At 46.7% G+C, this 21,849-nt stretch overlaps 1 protein-coding gene across 1 annotated transcript in view; it reads left to right on the forward strand.

Moving 5' to 3' along the window:
• LOC144805887 (uncharacterized) overlaps positions 1–8,112 on the forward strand; it is a 51,240-nt gene extending 43,128 nt beyond the window's left edge. Inside the window, exon 4 of the mRNA XM_078672370.1 lies at positions 3,924–8,112. Within this exon, the coding sequence (XP_078528496.1) occupies positions 5,227–6,354 (1,128 nt within the window). The 5' untranslated portion in view covers positions 3,924–5,226 and the 3' untranslated portion in view covers positions 6,355–8,112. The remainder of the gene's footprint in view (positions 1–3,923) is intronic.
• Positions 8,113–21,849: the final 13,737 nt, after the last annotated feature.

Below are 21,849 nucleotides of genomic sequence, written 5' to 3' on the forward strand. Positions count from 1 at the left end.
CTGTGTCCTCAGGCAGTGTCCACGGACCACTACCTTGAAGGCGTCCCATTCAACCTGGGGGGAGGAAGCCGTGCCCGCGTTGTCCTCAAAGTACTGGGAGGTGTGTGTAAGGAGGGATTTGCGGAAAGCCGCATCAAGCAGGAGCGCTGGTTGTAGTCGCCAGGTGGGAATGGGGGGGCGCGGGCGGTCCCAAGCTATGGATAAAAAGTGTGGGTTATGGTCTGAATGCGTGCGACCCATGTATAATGTGTCAGTCACTAGGGGCAGTAGTGCAGTAGTCGCCATAAATCTGTCCAGGGGGACATGTAATTCGTGGGCGCCTGAGTAGTATGAGTAGGCCCGCGTCCCAGGGTTGCGCGATCTCCAAACGTCATGGAGATCCCACCGGTCAGCCCATTCCAGCAGTGCCTTCGTGGCACCACGTGTTGGAGCGCCTATGGGGGGCGGGAATGAGCGGTCCAGTGTTATGTCTAATGCGCAGTTGTAATCTCCCCCCAGTAGCCACGGGACCGTGTGCCAGGACGCCATCGTCGCAGAGAGGTGCATCAGGAAGTCTCCCTGATCAGTATTCGGGGCATACAGCGATGCCAGCACTATCTGTTGGCCATCCAGTCTTCCTTGCACTACAACAAACCTGCCCACCTGGTCTAGTGCAGTGTCTGTGACTGTCCAGGGGATCCCAGGGCGGACCCATATCAGTGCGCCGCGTGCATATGAGGAGTAGGTGGTAGCATAGAGATGTCCGCGCCACTTGCGATGCAGTGCCAGTACCTCTGTCTTATTCAAGTGTGTTTCCTGAAGGAGTGCAATGCCTATCTTGTGTCTTTTTAGGTAGGAGTAGATCTGGTAGCGCCTAGCTGGTGTGTGCATTCCTCTGATGTTCCAGGTGCATATCCGTACCTCAGACATAGCGCTTCAATGTGTAAGCTCCTCCAGCTCCCCTGCTCGTGAAACTCCCAAGCAGCGCCTCCCGCTAGGCCCAAAGTCTCGTCCCCAGCACTAGTCCGCTCCAGGGTCTCAGTATGGAGTGTGACGAACTCCAGTGGTGTAGAAGGGTAGGGAAAAGGGGGGGAACATAAAGCCTCAACATGGCAACATTACCTGAAATGCCAAAAGGTCGGCTGCACAACATGTCGCCGTCCAAACTCTCAAATGAGCTCGTAAACTATACAGTTTTAGGGGTTATCTTGTGACGTATTGTATAACAATTGCAATTGCAGTGTAGTTCAATGGGAGCGTAGCAGCCCTCCCGGGTAGAGTAGGGAGGCCATCGCTGTCTGGCAGTTGCCCAGATCTTGTCTCTCAGGGCGAAGCCGGCAGTACTCTCAAGTGGCAAGTGGTGGGGGCTATGTCTCCAGGAGCAGATCTCTTTCCCCGGATGGCTCGGGGAGCGCCAGCCGGCGCGTGCAGTATCACAGAAAAGGCGACCCCTACGCAGCAGTGTGCAGTGTGATCGCACGTGTGCGGTGGTCACAGTACCTGGCCGAAGTTCGGGGTCTCAAGGAGAGCGGGGTTCAGCAGCTCGCAGTCGTGCAGGCCCTCGCTTGCGAAGGGGGTCCGTGGAGCACTCGTGTAGTCCTGGTCGCTCCAGTGCACAAAGGCGGGAAACCGCCCCGGCCAGCTCAGCCAAACAGGTCGGCAGTTTGTGGGGTGACGTCCGGCAGGTCGTCCGTACGTTGGGAGTCTGGTAAACCATAGATCGCTTCATCGTCGCTCTGGAGGGGCGTCGGGTTAGCGATCGGGGCAGGCGATGGAGCCGGAGAGCTGCTGATTTCCGCCACGCTGCGGAGAGCATCCTGTTGTCCTTGCATCTTCTCATGCGCAGATGGGGAGTGAGCCGGTGTTCCTCGAGCTCCGGGAGGAGTGGGAGCTCTGCGTCGGCGGCGTTTTCGAGCCCCTCGTGTGCGTTCCATGGTGGCAGTCCCGTGCGCTCGTCTAGGCACGTCAGGCATGTTCTCGTCAAGCCAGGCCTCAACTTCATCAGGGTTCACAAAGAAGTGCGTCCTATCTTTCGCCACCACCCGTAGTTTGGCAGGGAAGAGCAGCGAGTATTGAAGGCCAGCTTGTCGCAATCTTCTCTTCACCTCTAAGAAAGAGTGTCTCTGTCTTTGCACTTGCACTGTATAGTCCGGAAAGAACATTACCGTAGTGTTGTCAATTCGGATCTCCCCCAGCTTCCTGGCTTCCCTCAAAATCGCATCACGGTCTCTGTAGTTCAGGACTCGTAGGATGATAGGTCTGGGGTTCGAGCCAGCTGAGAGGGGTTTCGTGGGTACTCGGTGAGCACGTTCCACCACGAAGTGGGGCGATAGTGTGCCTTCCGGCAGCAGGTCACGTAGCCAGTCCTCCACTCTCAGTGTAGGGTCCATCCCCTCCCATTTCTCCGGGATGCCCACCAGGCGGATGTTGTTCCTTCTCGCCCGCCCTTCAGCATCCTCTGCGCGTTCTTCCAAGAATTCCACCCGGTTGAGGAGATTCTGTATGTGCCTGTCAGACTGGGTCACCGTCGGTTCCATCGTTGCCACCGTGCCTTCCAGCATCGTGGTGCGTTCCTGCAGTTTCTTGTGGTCAGCTCTGAGGTGCGTCAGGTCTATTGCCACACTGTCTATCCTCGTTTCTAAGGAGGTGCGCGTCTGTTGGAGGGACTCCTCCATTCTTTCCATAGCTGCCAGGACCGAATCCAGTTTCGACGCCACGTGGTCGGCGTCCATCTTGGACGAGGTCTTTGGCGTTTTCCCCTTCACCGATGTGCTCCCCGTTCCGGTGCGTGTCAACACCCCTCCAGACATGGGGCAGGCGGCGTGCACAGGTAGTGCCAGGGGCTCAGGTCGTGTCCTTCTGAGGAAGCACCGGGGGGCAGATGATCCGTTGGGTCGCGACCGTCGTGTGTCCGGTGGTTCAAGTGGATAAGGCGCAGTCTATATCTCCGGGCCTTTCGCGCAGCAGTTGAGGGCCAAAGTGTGCACCAGTGTATCTCAGGGGTGGGGGGAGGGGAGAAGCAGCTTCCCACCCGGTCGTCTTGTAGACTCCTCAAGCCGTTCCTGCGTGGCCAGCAGTCAGCAAGTGCCCCTTGCCGCGTCGGTCGCGGCTGTTAATGAGCGCAGGCCCCGCAGGACATGCCATTCACTATTTCATAGTGTATTTCTGCTTTTATTTAGCACTAGTTTTAAGCAGGGGAGGGAAGGGGAACAACATTTCTAACAGAGGGAAAATTGTGTGTTTCCCCCAGGTAGTACAAAACAGCATAAGTCTTCGCTGCTTTTGCTGCACCCAGAGTCTTGTGCGTCTTTTCAGTCTAATTTTCCTATCTGGAAAAAAATTGTGTCCTGTTTTTCTGCACCCGGTACATCCAGGTGCAGAAAAACCTAACAACTGATAATCAGGTGGAATAAAATGAACACATGAAAGTACGCCTTAATTTCATTGCCCTTGATTCATACTCTGAACCATAGTTGAGGGATTGGTCTAGGCATAGTCCTCGCAATACACAATAGATTTGCGTGAGGCAGAGACCAGAACTCCAAAGTCAGGATACCACGTACAAGTAGGTGGCAACTCAGGGCAGGGGAAAAATGCCTTTTGTCCATGGAGGGGAAATACCCGTCCCAGAAATCTACATTACAAATTAATTAATTGTATCCTTTTTTAAATATCTGTTTGGTGCCAGTGCATATGACTTTAATTTCTGCCTTTTGGATTTTATGTCACAAGTCCATAGGGTGCATGTATCCTTTGTGAGCTTAATAAAATGTTGAAAATTCTACAAATCCTCACTCCTACATCCACGTACTCTCAGGCTACCATTCTACACTCTGCTCTGTCTGAAAAACAGCTCAACATTTTCAAAATTCTGCATTGATTTGGCTTGTAAATTATATTTTTGGAAATCTACATGTTTTAACTATTTAATTTTAATACTATAGGTGATTGAAATTACTGACGAAGAAAGCAAGATTTGCACTAGGCAACTGAATGTCAGTGCCATAAGAAGGATTATTTTGAAAAACTGAAGGACATCCAGCATTCTACGTTTAAACAATTTCCAAAGTCTAAGTGTGGCGAGGAAGTTGGAGCTGAGGAAAGTACTATACCTGTAAGTGAAGTCTCTAATTTAGCATTTCATTAACCCAGAGCAAAGCCATATCTGTGCACAGAATAACGTTCATCTAAAACATCATGTAATTCCAAAGAGGAAGCACACATTGCATAAAAGAACGCTATAACAAAAGGTTTCTTCTGCAAACCATCAAAGAAAATTCGCTGAGAGAAGACTCCGAAGCTGACATTTTAACAACCAAAAGATTGGAAAATCACCTTTGTTCAACAACCGTTTTTAACCAATTACGCAAGTCTGAGACTATCTGCCTCTGGATAGAATACAAAGACCCACTCTGCTCACTCTTGCGAAAACCTTAAAAATTCACCACTTTATTGTGTTCATGACCATCTCAGATTGTTTCCTTTTTATTCTGTACTGTTCTGTAATTCTATGTAAATCGCGTCAACATTCTGCTGTGCATGCGTGATATGTAAAAGTGTTAAATATAAAAATGGATTAAATGAGCACCGTTGTGCTATAGGTAATTAAATAAATCCTCGTCTTCAAAAGTACAAACCTTAACCTTACATCAAACAGAAAGGGTAAAAGGAACTGATGTTCTGCGACTGGTGATTCACAATAGTACTGTGCACGTTCGAACACCCTCAGTTACTGCCATTACGTCAGTTCAAAAAGGTACTTATCAGTTTAATCATTAAATATCAGACTAACACCTTATCACTGCATTACTAAGAACCTATACAAATAGATTTGAGAAAAACTTCAGTCACAAAATAAGTTATTGCCGGATAGGCTATAACCTAAAGACTATTATCTGCTAGAAACATTTCGACAGGTGTTACAGGGCTGTTTCCTGACATAGTTTGCTCTATTCAAGCGTTAAGAAGATTACACACAATTTCTTTTAGAGATAAATGCTGAACATTATCTAAACAAGCCCGACTCTAAAATCGGATTCACTCTTACCGTGGCATATAAGCAAGAGAAAACTAAATGTAGAGATATTAACTCTAGGAATACACCTTACAAAAACACGGACTGTGAGAACAAATTCAGTGTTCAAGCCCGCCTCAATCTGGGCGGGCAAATTAACCGATGTTGGGGAAAAAAGTTACCTGTGCCTAAAAAGATACAGCCATTCATCTCATCTCACAGAATTTGGCAGAATGCACTCTGGGAAAAACCTCTCTCAGTGCTCTGAATGCCAAAAAAGTTTCAGCCGTAAATCTTATCTCACTGAGCATATGAGAAGCCACACTGGGGAAAAACCTTATCAGTGCTCTGAATGCCAGAAAAGGTTTTGTAACAAACCGAGCCTATCTCGACATGCATTAACCCACTCTGTGGAAAAACCTTACCAGTGCGCTGAATGCCCAAAAAGTTTCAGCCGTAAATCTTATTACACTGATCATATGAGAATCCACTCTGGGGAAAAACCTTATCAGTGCTCTGAATGCCCAAAACATTTCAAACTTAAATCACTTCTAACTGCACATTTGAGATTCCACACTGGGGAAAAACCTTATCAGCGCTCTGATTGCCAGGAAAGGTTTTATAACAAACAAAGTCTTTCTCGACATGCAATAACCCATTCTGTGGAACAACCTTATCAGTGCTCTGAATGCCAGAAATGTTTCAGTATAAAAAGTAGTCTCACACGGCATAGAAAGATCCACGATGGGGAAAAACGTTATCAGTGCATTGAATGCCACAAATGTTACAGTGAAAAAAGCTGGCTTATTCGGCATACAAGAACCCACACTGGGGAAAAACCTTATCAGTGCTCTGAATGCCAGAAATGTTTCAGTGAAAAACGCCTTCTCACGGTGCATATAAAAACCCACACTGAGGAAAAACCTTTTCAGTGCTCTGAATGCCAGAAAAGTTTCAGAGACAGAAGAAGTCTTTTTCAACATACAATAACCCACACAGGGGAACAACCTTATCCATGCTCTGAATGTCAGAAATGTTTCATAAACAAATTCCGTCTCACTCAGCATATAAGAACCCACACTGGAGAAAAACCTTATCAGTGCTCGGAGTGCCACAAATGTTTTAGTGTAAAAGGCAATCTCACTCAGCATATAAGAACCCACACTGGGGAAAAACCTTATCAGTGCTCTGAATGCCAGAAATGTTTCAGTGACAAAAGCCGTCTCACTCAGCATATAAGAATCCACACTGGGGAAAAACCTTATCAGTGCTCCGAATGTCAAAAATGTTTCAGCCATAAATCTCATCTCACTGAACATGTGAGAATCCACACTGGAGAAAAAAAATTATCAGTGCTCTAATTGTCAGAAAAGATTCAGAGGTAGAGATGGTTACAAGCGCCATAAGAAAACACACCATCAAAATAATTCAGTGCTCCAAATGCCAGAAAAGCATCAATTTTAAACTTAATCTCACTCTGCATGAGCAGACGCACACAGGGGAAAAACATTACCAATGCGGTGAATTCCAGAAATTCCTATTTGATGGGCACAGCCTCACTAACCATTGGCGACTCCATACTGATGAAAAACCTTATGAGTGCTCTAAATGCCAGAAAAGCTGCAGAGAAAAACGCTATCTCACCATGAGAAACTCCACTGTGGAGAAAATCCTTATGCCATAAACGCTTGAATCTGAAAGACTGTCTGCTTCATGATAGACCCCATACTGGGGAAAAAACCTTATGAGTGCTCAAAATTCAAGCAAAGATTTAGCTACAAATTACTTCTCACTTGTCAAGAGCGAACTCACACGGGAGAAAAAAGCCTTATGTGTGTTCTGAATGTCAGATAAGGTTTAGTCTCGAATACAATGTCACCTCATATGAGAGAATTCAAACTGGACTAAAGCCTTATACAGGAGGGGAAAGCCATAAACGTTTTACTCAGAAAGGAGATCTCACTAAACATGAGAAATGCATCCACACCAGGTGAAAAGTAAGGCGTATCTTGAGTTGCAGAAAAGCTTCTAACAACCTGACTTTACATGAGAGAGCACATATTGTAGTTGCAATAGAATTCATCAAGAAACTCTTGCAGGATAATTTAGGCTGCCCACATGCAACCTCCAAAGAAATTTCAGGCCTTGAACATTTTTAATTGCAACAAAATCCACAATTTGAGTATGTGAAAGTTACATAACTCGCAAGATCTTTACTTTACACAGAGAAGTGTTAGTGCTTGCAAAAATCAACAAATTGCCAAAAAAAATCACAAATATTAATGTCTCAAATTTTACTCCACCCAAAATGTTTCTACTCACCCTTGTTTCTTAACATATGACTGATATCTATATTTTCATGATAAGATTAAGCTTAGGTGGAGTTCCTCAATGAGGAACTCCAGAAAGTGACAAAAAAACTCTGGCGCTCTACTCGGAGTTCCGCGAGCAGCGGAGTGCGTTAGGGTCATGCCCTTCTTGGTTATTTTGATCCAGGGGTGTTTGTCCCGCCCTGTAAAAATAATCGCGAAAGGCATCATGTGCAGCACAAGAGGGTGCAGTTGCTTCTACTCGAGCGGCTGCTTTGTCAATGCGAAGGGAGGTTTCTCAACGCGAGTGGTTGTGACCTGCCGCGACCACTTGCATTGAGAAATCCGATGACCAACTTTGAGAAATCTCGCCAGGAGGTTGATTTTGCTCGCCAACTAGACCTTGGCGAGCTCGAGCAAGGAAAAATCTCATCAGGTGGTGGATTTTCCTCGCTCCAGCACATGACGTTGAAGAGCGTGAGCATTGAAAAAAACCTAGCTACGCTCCATTGAGCAGAGTTTTTAGGAACTCTGCAAGCTCCGCGGAGTTCACCACCCAGAATTAGATAATATACAACAGCAGGAAAACATAACAAACCAGTTACTTGCCTTTGGTAACGCTCTTTCTGATGGATACTCCTTTACCTGCAGATTCCTTACCTTGTGAATATTCCCCACATGCCAGACTAGATCCGCAAACTTTAAAGCAGTCCTGCTGCACGCAGTAGGAGACATTGTGCAGCTCAGTGTCGACGTCATTCTGCTCCAGAAGTGACAAGCAGAGACTCATATAAGCACTTCCCATGTGCACTGTGAACAAATACAGGGGTCTGTGAGTTCATTATCTCACAGGTCTGTATTACATATGCAGGCCCTGGGCAGATATTAATTCACCATTTTTATCATGATTAGAATTCAGATGATGCCTTTTAATTTCCAAAAATTCTAATTGTATTCTCAGCATCAAGTGTATATATAAAGCGTTGAGTGATGACTGCGCAGTGCTCAAGATGAAAGTGATATGATGATAAAACTGTCCGATCCACATTTTGTACACAGAAATAGGGCTGTAAATACTTTTGTACAATACAAGTTAAGCAAAGGCTATTCTTAGAAGACATAATTTATATGAAATAGTCCCTGTATAGTTAATATTTTGACCGCTCCAGTTAATTACCATGGTCTCATCAGGACGGTAGAGCGCCGTCTCTCCAAAATGCTTCTCAACTATATTCAATACAACCCAGTAAGTATTCTTCTGTATCTCGGGGCAGCGTACCTGGGAGGAAGTCAAATTCAACTAAGCAGTTCCAGCGCCCGTTCGTCGGACCATACAACTCCAGCCGGTGAATCCTTGGCTCGCTGTCAAACAAGTTCAAGTGTGACACTTCCTAATGAGACCATCGTCATTGACTGCCTTGTCTGTGAGAAGCTGCACCAGCCCTCCTGTGATGGTGGGCCAGAAGACCTTCACCGCTAAGTGAAATGCTCGCCACTCCAACAGCTTGATGTGGAGTTGGGTCTCTGCCGCTGACGAGGGTTCCCTAATCTATGTCTCCCATATGGCCTTCCCATCCCAGAAGTGATACATCCATCGCCACTGTTACGCCTGGGTGGAATAGGGAGATGGGTCTGCCACTGGCACAATCTAATTCATTGGGGAATATGTTGGATACTGCCCACAATAGGGCGAGTCAGTGTCTGGCAGGACACAAAGATTTTTTGCAGCTGCTCCAGTTGTATCGGCAGGTCACGCAGTGGCATGAGGTCCTGGACGTTGCCTTTATGTGCCATGGCCATGAAAGAACTGGGCGACCTGCTGGGTTTGCAGCAGGGTCTGGCGCTGGTAGTGTTGAAAAACCCTACTGTAGCCAAAAGGGGACGAGATTTGTGATGAATTTGCATGGCGGAGGGAGACAAGCAGTCAGGAGGCGCACTGATTGTGTACCCCCCACCTGACAGGATCGTGACACACCCCAACCACCTGCAGGGGAAACGTGCCACCTCATCTCATAGCTGCCAGGCGCTTCACTATGTCAGCAGACTGGTGGTTTACAACTGTGCCTACGTTGGGGCACCACATGTTTTTTCCAGCATAATCTGGTGTACTCCCCCTGTGTGGGATGACAGCACCCACCGAAGACTGCACCTTTGTGTAGTCTGGGACAGTGCACCTTCCATGTAATTCTGAACTGGGTTTTTAAATATGGTACATTTTCTGTGCCTATTTAATTCAGGTATACAAAGAATGTGGTACTACTTGTATACAAGGGTAGGAGAAGGAAGAATGAAGTTCTAAGGTGGCGGAAATGTTTTTGTCAAAGTGCTTTATTCCCTAAACACCCTCCCGTACCCTGAACATAATGAGATTACGTAGATTACACCTCTGCGTGCCTAATGCTGCCATTTGTATTTCAAGACCAGTGATTAATGTGGCTTTATCAAGTTCAAAGCCATTAGGCGTTCCCGACCTGTCTGATCGAGCTGCATTTGTACATAGGCCTTCCTATATTATGAGATGTATTCCTGCTTCAGTCTTTAATTGCGATGAATACTTTAATACCCAGGCATGAAGTCATCGTCGAGCTGTTTAATTAATCCATCTGTCTTGCCACCTCTTCCCCTCTGCATCCTTAACCAGTGGCCTATCCAGTGTGCCCTGGGTCCCAAGGTAAGAAAGGAAATGTGACCCCTGCCCTCTGTTTTGACTGTGGAAAACAGCAATAATCATTGTTCTGTGGGCCCCTCAGGCCTCTGTTTGAACTGTGACAAATAGCAGTTATCAGGGTTCAGTGGGCCTTTAAGGTATCTGGGACCTGGTGCCATCGCACCTGCTGCACCAATGGGAAGCTATGCCCCTGCCCTTATCAGCTTCTATTCTAGCCCAACTGGAGAACCGAAGCAGCCAAGTACTGATCTGGCCATATCTGCAGGCATGCAGCCGCCTCTTCCACTGAAGGGATTTAAGTCGCATGAAAGCAGCATGCGGGAAACAACTATTTTTTTTAACCTGAATCCGTTTAAAACCAGGGACGAAAAACGGTTCATCGTCATCCCTTGCTTATCAGAAGGGTAAAATAGATTCCTCTAACATTACAGTGTACAACATAAAAAATGTGATTCTGTGTACGAATTAGAACTAGCATGCATATAGAAAGGGGAGCCTTTGGCCAAAATAGCTATTTTTCCTACCCATACTTTTAACACAGCTTATACAAAAAATGCTAATTACATTGTCATCCGGAAATGGTCATTAGCGCCTACTCATAAGCAAATGCCACTTAGAAATGTCTTTCACTTCAAGCTTTCAAAAGTAAATTGATTTAAAAGCAGTATTGCATTTTTTGACATTATGTACTTTTACCAAAAGAGCATCAATTTTATATGGTACATCATAGAAAAAAGGAGTTGTTTATATATACTAAACCTCCAGAAACGTTTGATTAACCAGTTATAAAGTCACGTCTAGCTTAGTTAGTTTATAGTCTTCTTTTTTTTAAACTTAAACAGGAAAGCAGCTAAAGCAGTCTCTGGACATAAAATAGGATGTAATCATAATCTTTAGATACATTTTCTGAGTTTCAGTAACAATGTGTGTCTTCTGGGTTTACTCCAAACCACTATAATAAACATATTCAAAGATTTTAGATTTGATCTTTTTGCACTGGTTTCTATTGCAGACAATAATCTAGATTTAGACCCAGGATCAATTCCACCCATGGCTTTTAAAATCTATTTATCAATGATCTCTATTAGTGTTATCGCAACTAAAACGGTACTAGAACTGATCTGAGAGATGGACCTTCAAGTATTATGCTCAGTCAATTTATTGAACAAACTATGGAGTTAAAATCTGAATAGATTAGATCTACAAGCATTGCCTGACCACTGTATTTTATATCAATAGATTACTTATCAGCACATTTTCTCTAAGTACAATTCAGTCATCTTCTATTTTTCGGTGAGCTCGTGCTGGGTCTGTTAGAACTCTTTCAAAAATATGACATTTAAATGTCCAAAAAATCAAGAATTCTAGTTTCAAGCCTGGTCAAACCTTAATGAATGCTACACCAAAATATGCCCTTGTGTTCCTACATTTTATTGTGCACCATGATTCAGAAATGGCATGTTTTTGCTTTCGGAGGTAAAATTCTAAATATATTTATTGTTGTTGCCAGCCGAAACATTATCACTAATTGGGAAGATAACAACAAGTGGTCTTGTGATGCTTGCTGGAATGGGAAGTGTTTAATCAAAAAGTGGATAGAATTCAAGTTTAGGAGACAATTTTACAAAAGTGTATGGATGTTGTATATATTTCAAATTGTTGATCTCCAAAATGGCCTAAATCTATAAATTGAATTGAAATTCAAGTTTATCATTTGAATCCTATTGTTGGAAAAGATGTGATTTTGAACCCCATGAGGTGGTTCCTTTCCAGAAAGCATTCAGGTTGTAATCATGAGTCAAATAATGCTTAGGAGGATACAATATTCAAATTGAATTCTAATTACATATGAAATGTTCATTGTTCAATATATTTCTCTTAGTATTTTAATGTAAGGCATTTTTATGCCTAAGCAAAATAATTAGTATTTGTTTTTCTATATGTAGGAAGCATTACATTAATGAAATCACTGTATCCTACCTTCTTTGTTTCCTTTCCTGTTCTTTATGAACGTTTCTATTGTTGAACTTTAAAGATTGCCCGAAATTAGGAAATGTGCTCTACATAACTTTGCTGTGTTACATTATGTTGATTTTTATGTACAACTATCGTCTCTTATGTGTATGGCAACTGATGTTCTGTTTTGCTTTAATAATCAGCTTATGTTTATTAGGTTTTATTATTCAATAAAATGTTTCAAACACAACAAATGGTAGTTGATATGTATTTACAACTGCAGCATTTTTATTGTATGGGCACTTTCAAAGGGGCCAAAGATATGGTCTGCGGGTTGACGGAGTACCACATTGGCATCAGCAGGGAGAGGTTTGGGCAGGTGATTGGGGATACATGTAAACTTGGAAGTAGGGGGAACAACGCATATACATTGTGTGGACTGTGACTCCTGAAGTTATTGTGAGGGATACCATGCTACCGTGTAAATGAATTATTGATTATTAGCAACAAACTTTATTCGGTTTTATAAAAGAAAACCATACATAAAATGATAAAACATTTTCCAAGTTACAGATTGACAAATATAATATGTACAAGTTAATCAAAACACAAGATAAAAATTCATGAATTACAGTACAGAAGTTAATCGCAGCTTGACCTGAGTCTAACAGCGACCCGTAAAAAGTTAAGCGTATTCAAAACAGTGTCATTAGAGCAGTTATTAAAAGATAAGAGCTGGTCTCACCCTCCTAAAACCCGCTTTTTTGAGAATGGGAATAATAAATAACTTTCTAGGGACAGCATAAAAACTACAAAACCTTAAAAAGTGCATCATGTCCTGAGGAGACTCACCGTTGCAGCCACAGGGCATGAGGCACTGGCCTCTGTGAGAGCCACGAGGGTGTGCCAAGAGGTAATGGAAGAGGTTGAGCCGAAACAGGGTCAATAGATCATGGATGCTTTTAAGCCCTAGAAGATAAGGTTCGCTGGTTGGTCCGGTTTTTAACCGCATGCGTGCGGGCGGAATTCCGCTGGCACGCTGAGAATCTGTAAAGCCCTTTATTCATGACGAGCTGGGCTCGTCATGAGCGTGCGAGGAGGCTACCTCATGACGAGCCCAGCTCGTCATGAGCGTCGAAGGGGTTAACACGATGTACATACGCACACTAGGCTTACACAGCTCATTTCCCTCTCTTTCACAGCAGCTCATTCTTAAAAAACACTCTTTGACCAGAGAAAGGTCCCTCTTACATATGCACTCAGGTTTAGCAAATAGTTTCTACCTACCCTGGAGAGACCAACTCTTATATACTGGAGCCATCGGATGCTTGAGACATGGTCAAGTGAAAGTCATTCCCGTAGGACATCTTTGCAAGTGTATTTTCTTAACCCCTTGGCTGCGGGGCATATTCCCCTGCTGTGCTGGTGGAGTGGAGGGGCGCGCACAGTGCCCCGGTGCTCATGACGAGCTCAGCTCGTCATAAGCCACGGTTCTTGTGTACGAGCTGAGCTTGTCACGGCCATGCCCGTTTCAATAGAACGCTCAGCACAGCAGGGGAATAATCCCCGCGTGTGAGCATTCTAACGGCCGTGACGAGCTCAGCTCTTCATAAGCACACGGGAACCGTGGCTCATGACGAGCTGAGCTTGCCATGAGCATGGGAGGGGTTAATAAGCCCAAATATTAAGCCACAAAGACAGGGGACGGAAAGCCAGTACATCTGAGAGGAAAGAAATCCCCAACTCTTCGTGCACGACATAAAATGGGTTGCTTTGTGGGACAGAAAGGGCACGTCGCAGGAAAGAGTTTTCAGCACTTTGCACTGCCCCTACCCCAATGTAACCGCTTATCTCACTCCCATAACTAACCTTTGAGATATATTTGACTTCATATATCTTCAAAAGAGCCCCTATTGGCTTCCCTTCCACTCTGCTGGCAAAGTTAAGAACAGCTGCAAAAGCTTTCGCTATATCCCCTTTCTTGCAAGTCAGCAAAGGGCACCAACTCAAGGAATCGTTACACAACTCCTAAATAGGAGAAAACATTGGTCTTGGGTATTGACGAAAGGTGAACTGCTTAGCTTTACGAGGTCCCATCTGCAAAAATGAACGCATTGGAATGATTAAACGAAAGATTCAAGTTCTTCATAAAAAGGGAAGAAGAATTAAGAAGAAGTTGTAGGCCCCTAGTTGTCCTCGCCCAAGGACTGCGTCGTCCGCGTAAAGGAGGACTGGCAGGCTACGCTTGCCTACCTGGGGACAATCAGCATTTGTGCTTTGCAACATCTACATGAAGTCATTACCGGTACTGTTCATTCAATTTCACCTCACGTGCTATAACTATGCCGATGACACACAAATACTCCAACTGGAACACCCCAAAGACATTGGAAAATCCCCAATTTTCAGTTGTCTCAGAGCTGTGGATCAGTGGATGACTTGGAGCCATCTCAAATTGAATGCTTCCAAAATGGAAATATGCAAATGTGGCGATTGGAAACTGTTGGACCTGGCCCTTTTGGCACGTTCACCCCAAAACTTTTTGCTTTTTCCTAGCCCATTTCTGTTACCTGGTGTTGGTGATTTTAGGCCTCTGCGCACTTTTTCACTGGGGTCCAGTGTAAAATTTGTGCGCTCGCTGTGTATGTGTGGTGAGTGACCTGCCCTCCCATAGGAATGCATGGGGAATATGTGTGACCATGGTAGTTCCTGATGTGTGGGGAGTGCAGGGTCGAGTTTGGTATGTGCGAACTCGTGAGATTGAATGCTGCGTAATGATGTATGCGGCATGAATGTGGCTAGTGTGGAAGTGCCACTTCTAGACATGGGTGTGCGTGTGTAGTGAGTGTGCGAACACGTGATTGGCTGAAGCCGGGCTCCAGGAGTCTGGATGGGTCTGCCCAGTGGTGAGTGTTGAGATTAGCATGCTGATGTGAGGGGAGGGGTTCACCTGGGTCCTGAATAGGGCTGGGCTTTCCCCACACAATGCTGGCTCCGCCCCCTGTGGTGCGACTGATGACCCTAGCCTGACTAGTGAATGGGAGGGGTGGCTGAGTTCATCAAGGGGGCTCCCAAACCAGCTCCGCCTAGTTTTTCACCCACCCTGCACCTTTAGACAAAGGAATTCCCTGTATAAAAAGGGGCTGTGTCCCCTTACAAAATGTTCTTGTTCTTAACTTGAATCCTGCCAGGGGCATGCTGCTGCTTGGGCCCAGAGGAAAGCTTGCCTCCCTGGGCCCTGCCCTGCCCCTGGACGTCTGGAAGACTTTCCCTGGATAGGAGCTGTTGGTGCTCCCTCTCTTTGTCCCTGGGCTGGTGTGTCTCTAGCGGTGGGGAGCGCTTTTAATTTCCTATAGCGCTTGGAAGCGCTTTATTTGGTCCTCTAGCGCTAGGAGCGCTTTATTTTCCGATAGTGCTTAGGAGCGCTGTGTGCCAGGAATTCACCGCCGGCCCCGGGGATTACCGAGGAGACGCTGTGGCCACCTCCCTGCTCGGGGCCGCACTGCCATTGGCGGCCCTCCGAGGCAGGAAGCCAGGCAAATTCAGGGAAGACGTGGGCGGGGCCTGAATGAGGCAACTTCCGCTTCCCCCTGCCTGGGGGAAGCCTTCGCTACGTTGCCGGTCTCCCATGCGAAGGAGGGAGACTGGAGATGTGCCCGGAGATGCTGGCTGCCCCCGCCGCAACCAGAGGAAGAGTGTTGTGGCCTGTCGTGGGGCTCCCCTGTGCTGAGGGAGCCCCACGGTGCCCAGAGGAGCCTGGACCGATGTGCCGAGAACAGCCCTGCCGCTGCGATGAGAAGGAGTCCCCCCCACCCCCCGCAGGAAGCCCGGTGAGTGAGAGAGGGCTGGGGAGGGGCTCCAGGCGGCCGAGTGGTGATGCTTTGTTAAAGCCCCGTAGGTTGGGGGCATTTAGAACGGCCCCGGAAGGCAGCGGGCCGGTCCCACGCTAGCACATTGAGAGGGGACATTCAGGGCGGCCCCGGATGGCATTGGGCCGCCCCCATGTTTTATCAGTGACGATCCGAGCTCGAGGCTCCAACGTTGGGACCCATTTTTGTTCAAGAGCCCCATTGGGGGTCCCCACGGCCAGTGGTGCCGATGCCTGGTTGATGAGGGGCATGATTGTTTAATGAGCCAATGTGCTCACCGTGGCATATGTTGGATGTCTAGAGCCTATGCGTGGCTCCAGTTCGGGGGCACTTTTAGTTGGCTAGAGAGCCTGTTTGGCTCTGACTGGCCTATATGTATTAAAAAGCCTAGGCCCCCCCCCCATATGTATGTGCAGAGCCTAGAAGGCTCCCAGTTGGCGCAGTTTTGGTCCCTGAGGGCTAGTGAGAGCCCTGTCGCAGTTCTGCTTCACAGCTGCCCAACAAGTAGTGGGCAGCTGCACCGTTTAGGCGCAATGTGAGAGAGAGAGTCCTTGAGAGGGAGAGAGATGGCACAGTGGTGCCAGGCCTGCTACAGCTGCGCAGCACTTAGTGCCAGCTGCAACGTTTAGGCCATGTTGTTGTTCCCAGCTGCCCAGCAATTAGTGGGCAGCTGCAAAGTTTAGGTTTGCGCCGATGGCGCACCCCTGACTGGTGCTGCATTGGCAGCGCGCCCTGACATTCTGGACACAGGGCTTTTTGAGTCCCCTTGTTGGATGGCCAGTTGGCCAGGGGGCTGGTATGTGGGTAGTGCGCAAGGCCCTAATGTGATTTCTGCAGAATGTGATTTTGCTATGTTTTTGATAGTAATTGCCTAAGGTGATGTTTTGCGCAATTGTGTTTTCTTACACCTCTGAATGTGTCGTTTATACATCATGTGTTTTTCCTGTGTTGCACCTCTGAATGTTTTAGGCATCATGTGTTTTCCTTCCCTACACCTCTGAATGTTGTGATGCATCATGTGTAATGTGTTCTTGCCTATACCCCTAAATGTATGGTGATACTTAGGTGGTTGTTCTTTCTAGTACAGATGTGCTAGTGAAGCCCAGGTTCCCTGCGTAATATTCTCCTAAGGTGGTTAGGGTTGCGTAGGTGGTACTTACCTGTTACCAGTAGTTACTGGTTGTGTGCTAAAGTGATTATTATTCTATGATCTACAAAGTGCTATTTCTAACAGTATTTCTAGTTCTAAAAGGGTTCTGACAGTGGCCCATGTGGCCCTGTCCTGTAAAGAATCCCTTGTGAATATTGCCCGTGCCAGTTGGCACAATGTACATGTGTGATTACTATCTGATGTGTTTTGACAATACAAAAGTTATTTTTATATAAACTTGTGTGTAGTTCCTTTTGTGGTGTGCCTAGGATGTTGTTGTTGTTGTGTGCGTTCGCAAATGCTTTACACATTGCCTCCGGGATAAGCCTGTCTGCTCGTGCCCAGCTACCAAGGGGGGGAGCAGGGGTTATCTTGGCGTGTGACTCCCTTGCCCTGACTAGAATGGTGGTTTCTGCCTGGCTTTGGCGTAAGCCTTAGCTAACCAGAAATCCCATTTCTAACAGAAACATTATGACCCGCTTGCCGCCTGGCCTGATGAACTGGGATCACTGCCTAAAGTATCAAAGGAAGTTAGAAACCTCGGAATGACCATGGACTCCAAGCTATCAAATAATGCCCAAGTGGACAAACTAGCAAGATCAAGCTTTGTCACTATAACAACACTGCAACAAATGTTCCCTCATTTGGGATTTCCACACAAGGTCCAAGCTACGATCACCCTTGTTCTGTCCAAACTCGATTACTCCAATAGCCTCCACCACGGATCACATTTAACGACCATGAAAAGACTACAACGGATTCAGAACTCGGCTGCCAGACTACTCCTGCATATCAAACCGGGAGACCACATCTGACCTGGCTTGAAAACCCTGCATTGGTTACCGGTTGCCAGAAGATCCACATTCATGCTACTTTGCATCACCCACAAAGCACTCTATCAATATCTTTAATCTACATATACTTACCTCCTTTATGCATCTATATACTTTCAATGTACTTATGGATCTATACATTTATCACTTTCTTCTAATTAAGTATTTCCAATGCACTACCCTATTTCTCAGCATATACCTCTCTCAATATATCTTCTAGCCCAACTATCTGTCTCATCTCGACTACTATTTCCAATGCGCTACCCTATCTCTCACCCTATACTGCTATCAATATATCCCCTACATCCACTCTCTCATTTATCCCAAATCCCATACCACTACTATGATCCCCAAAATAACCCTTTCTAGACTCTCTCCTACTCTACCCCTCCCTGCATCATCTGACATCTTTTACTATACCGATTCCCAGAGCAAACCTTTCTAAACTCTTCCCACGGACTCTTCCCCTCCAAAAACCCCCTCCTACTGCTATGACCTAAAAAAGAAATCCTTAACTATCCCACCACTATCCTTGTCAATCAAAATAACAGACTAACATGTTCACTTCTCAAATTCCATATTCCACTATACTAATTCACCACTAATCCTTTATGGGTTCCTGAGTAGCGTGCTACTTGCCAATGAAGCGTTTCAACACCCCATCAGGGTTAGAAACGTTATATAAATGCAAATCTTTTTTTCCTTTTCTACTCCTCCCCAACCCTTCTCAATCCAAATAACTGACTAACATAGCCACCACTCAAATTAATTTGCTGTTTCACCATACTAATTTAACACTAATCCTTATGGGTTCCAGAGTAGCATCCTACTCACCAAAAAAGCACTTCAAAACCCCATCAGGGGTAGCAAGCGCTATATAAATACAAACCTCTTTCCCTCTTCTATCCCGCTGCCTACCCTTCTCTATCCAAATAAATGACTGACATATCCACCACTCAAATTAATTTCATGTTTCACCATACTAATTCAATGCTAATCCTTATGGGTTCCAGAGTAGTGTGCTACTCGCCTGTGAGAAGTTGGCCTGGTAGGGGATGTTTCCAATTCTGGAACCACCTACTACCTGACCAAACAATCCCTTATGGTGTCTGGTTGTAAGTCAACCTTATTAGACAAGCTATCCTAGGGGTAGCATGGACTAAGCAGCCTAAAGGCTTAACTTAAGAGGTCGTGTTAAGCGAGCTGTTTTACCACATACAATCCTGTAATACCAAATGAAAGGACACCACACAAGTATATATTATAAAAATATATGTGTTTATTACTAAAAACAATCCCCAGTATTCTTTATGAATAAAGGGGCACAAGCGTTAAATCAAAAGCACTGTTTAAACATACAAGTTGCACAATTATGGATGAGGGCGGGTGGCCACTCAAACCATATACTAAACAAGTGGTATAAGAGAGACCACTCGAACAGTGGTTAGGCCTAGGGCCTAGGGAATCGCTGGGAGCAGTCAGGACAAGCAATGCTGAAATCGGGAATGGCCCTCGGGATTCGGGAGATGTGCGGAAAGCGCACGCATGCACCAATGTTAACCAATGGTGCGTAAAAGTCATAGAGTTAAAGTTTAAGGACACTTCCGCTGAACCTAGAGGAACAAAACTTAACACACAGACCCTAGAGGTGTGCACCAGTGTGGGAACACCGGCGGAGCAAAGTTACCTCACCCACAGGAAGTGGGTGCACAGGGTCGAAGTGACGTCGGGTTTTGACACGCAGGCTCTTGGTGCTTGAAGCTGAAAGGGCTGCAGGCGGGTTAAAGATGAAGTGTCCGGTGGAGTCCAAGGGTGGACTCAAGTTGTAGAGTACCTGAAAGCAGAGGGGACAGAGTCTGGGTCACTCAGCAGTGACCAGGGTGGAACCAGGACGGAACCAGGCAATGTTGGGCGCAATCAGGTGGTCGTCGAGGAGCTTCTCTCCGCTGTCACATGCGCTCTGGGGCATCTGCGACGTCCAGGAGCAGGTCACGATCTGTCCCACGCAGGCTCTCACCGTCGGTGCAGTCGGCTTCAAGTTTGGAGCAAACAAGCCTTGGCAAGAGCAATCCACGCGGGATCGGAAGATTGCTTCTCACTCGGACCAGGAAGGTCAGAGTCGGGGCTCCTTTTCAGGGGAGCTGGTGTGGATCTGGAGCAACCAGATTCACGAGTCTTCTTTGTAGTTTCGTCGGCACAGGGACCACTAGCCAGCTGGCAAGTGACCGGGCCAACGCGTTGAGCCAAATAGAGCCAAAGGGCCCCACGCAGCACTCGTCGAGTGTGGAGGGCTGAACTTCGGCTCAGGAGCAGCTCAGGGTGGGGGCTTCTCAAACCCCGGTGCACAGCTTCGAGGGTCACTCGTGGGCTGCACGGTCAGCGTCTCGTGGTCAATTCAAGATGGCGTGCCCCACGCTTCCGGTCGCCTCCACGGGTCTCAGCTCTGCAGGGACTGTGGATCGGGCTGTTGGAAGGCAGGCAAGCTTGATCTCGTCGATCTCAGTCGCTCGAGTTCCGGCGGGAACTGCAACTAAGTAGATGTTGAGGGCTGGATGGTGCCTGCTGCTGCAGGGTGGTCACTCCTTGACCACAAGGGAGATTCTTCGGGCTTCCACGATGAGATGGAGGTCCAAGGGTCCAGAGTTTCGTTTCTAATGTTTCTTCCAGGAAATCTGATGTGCATTGGCACTGCTCCCACTCTTATTCCAATCTGGGGGGCGTGATTACCTGCTAGGTCCCTCCCTATGGGTGGGACCCAGGAAGGGGGTGGATACACCCCTTTCCTTTGATCCAGGCCGCCCTGGCACGAGGGCTGGAGTGCCCCAGAACCGGTTTGGCCGGATTATGCAAGGGGCAGCCTTGTGCGCCCCAGGCAGTGTCTGGTTTCTTTCAAACCTCCCTGCTACAATCCACTATCTCCTGTCTGGAGGGTGGTGACACCCTCCTGTGACAGGAAACCCTTTGTCCAGGCCCCATCTGCTGAGTTTCGGTCAACTGCAGGGGTCCAGACATTTGTCTGTGGCAGAGGCATCCATTTTGTGGATCTTAAGGTCTTTGGAGAAATTAACCGCATTTAGTAAAGGAACATGTCTTACCCCTCTAGAGGGGTGGAATGCCATCCCCGTCGCCAGAACTGGCGAGGGGATGGTATTCCAAATCGTATGACACCTTACACGACATGTTTTGATAAAGCCAAACCAAAGTTGCTATATAACCGCGAGGATTATAAGGCACTTAAGAGTATATGGTATGGCATTATCCTGAAACAGCTTAGGGAGTTGTTCCCGACAGCTGCAGACAGGCTCAGCTCATGCTAGAGCTCCATCTCACATGAAACCACGCACTCTGCCTCCAGGATTGATGAGGCCTTCCATAGGAGTGGCTCACAGGTTAATATGTGTCCAGATATAGGTGTAGATATAGGTATACTATATCTAAGCAAGGGGTGATTACACCACCTTACCCCAGCTGAGTGATCAGCCAGTTGTGTCAATTTAAGAACCAGCCAGGGGTGGCAAAAGATATGCTGCAGCCCCTGGTAGGCCTTGGTGGCCCCTATGCCCTGGGCACCTATAGTGCATTATACAGGGGCTGACAAGGAGTCCATTTCCAATTGTGGTATGTACCTAGGGTACATGGAATCCATTTTACAGAGAGAGCAGATGGCCTGGGGCCCTGATTAGCAGGGAACCAGGTCAACTAAGTCAAAAAACCAGCTAAACACAGGCAAAAAATCTGGGGTAACCATAGTCAGGTAGCCACCTTCCTACATAACCCCCCCCCAAACGAAAGGAGATAAGGCTATCCTTGGCCAGGTAAGCCTATATTGCCTGAGTGGCCATATAAGGAAGTACCTGCACTAGCATGGGTACCCCCTGTCTCATGGTCCACTAAGCAGTCCCTCACCCTTTGGGTATTAGAGGGTCTCCACCATAGGGAATCACTACCTTGGGTGTGTTTATGCAAAGTTAAAGGCTGGTTTGGATATGGAGTATTGAAGTGAGGCTCTACTAAGTTAGGGCTTGGCTTCCTCCAATTATCTTCCACCATGTGTGCCTTTCTTTCTTTAAC

This window comes from Lissotriton helveticus (genome assembly GCF_964261635.1).
Source record: "Lissotriton helveticus chromosome 1_1 unlocalized genomic scaffold, aLisHel1.1 SUPER_1_unloc_31, whole genome shotgun sequence".
Classification (NCBI taxonomy): domain Eukaryota; kingdom Metazoa; phylum Chordata; class Amphibia; order Caudata; family Salamandridae; genus Lissotriton; species Lissotriton helveticus.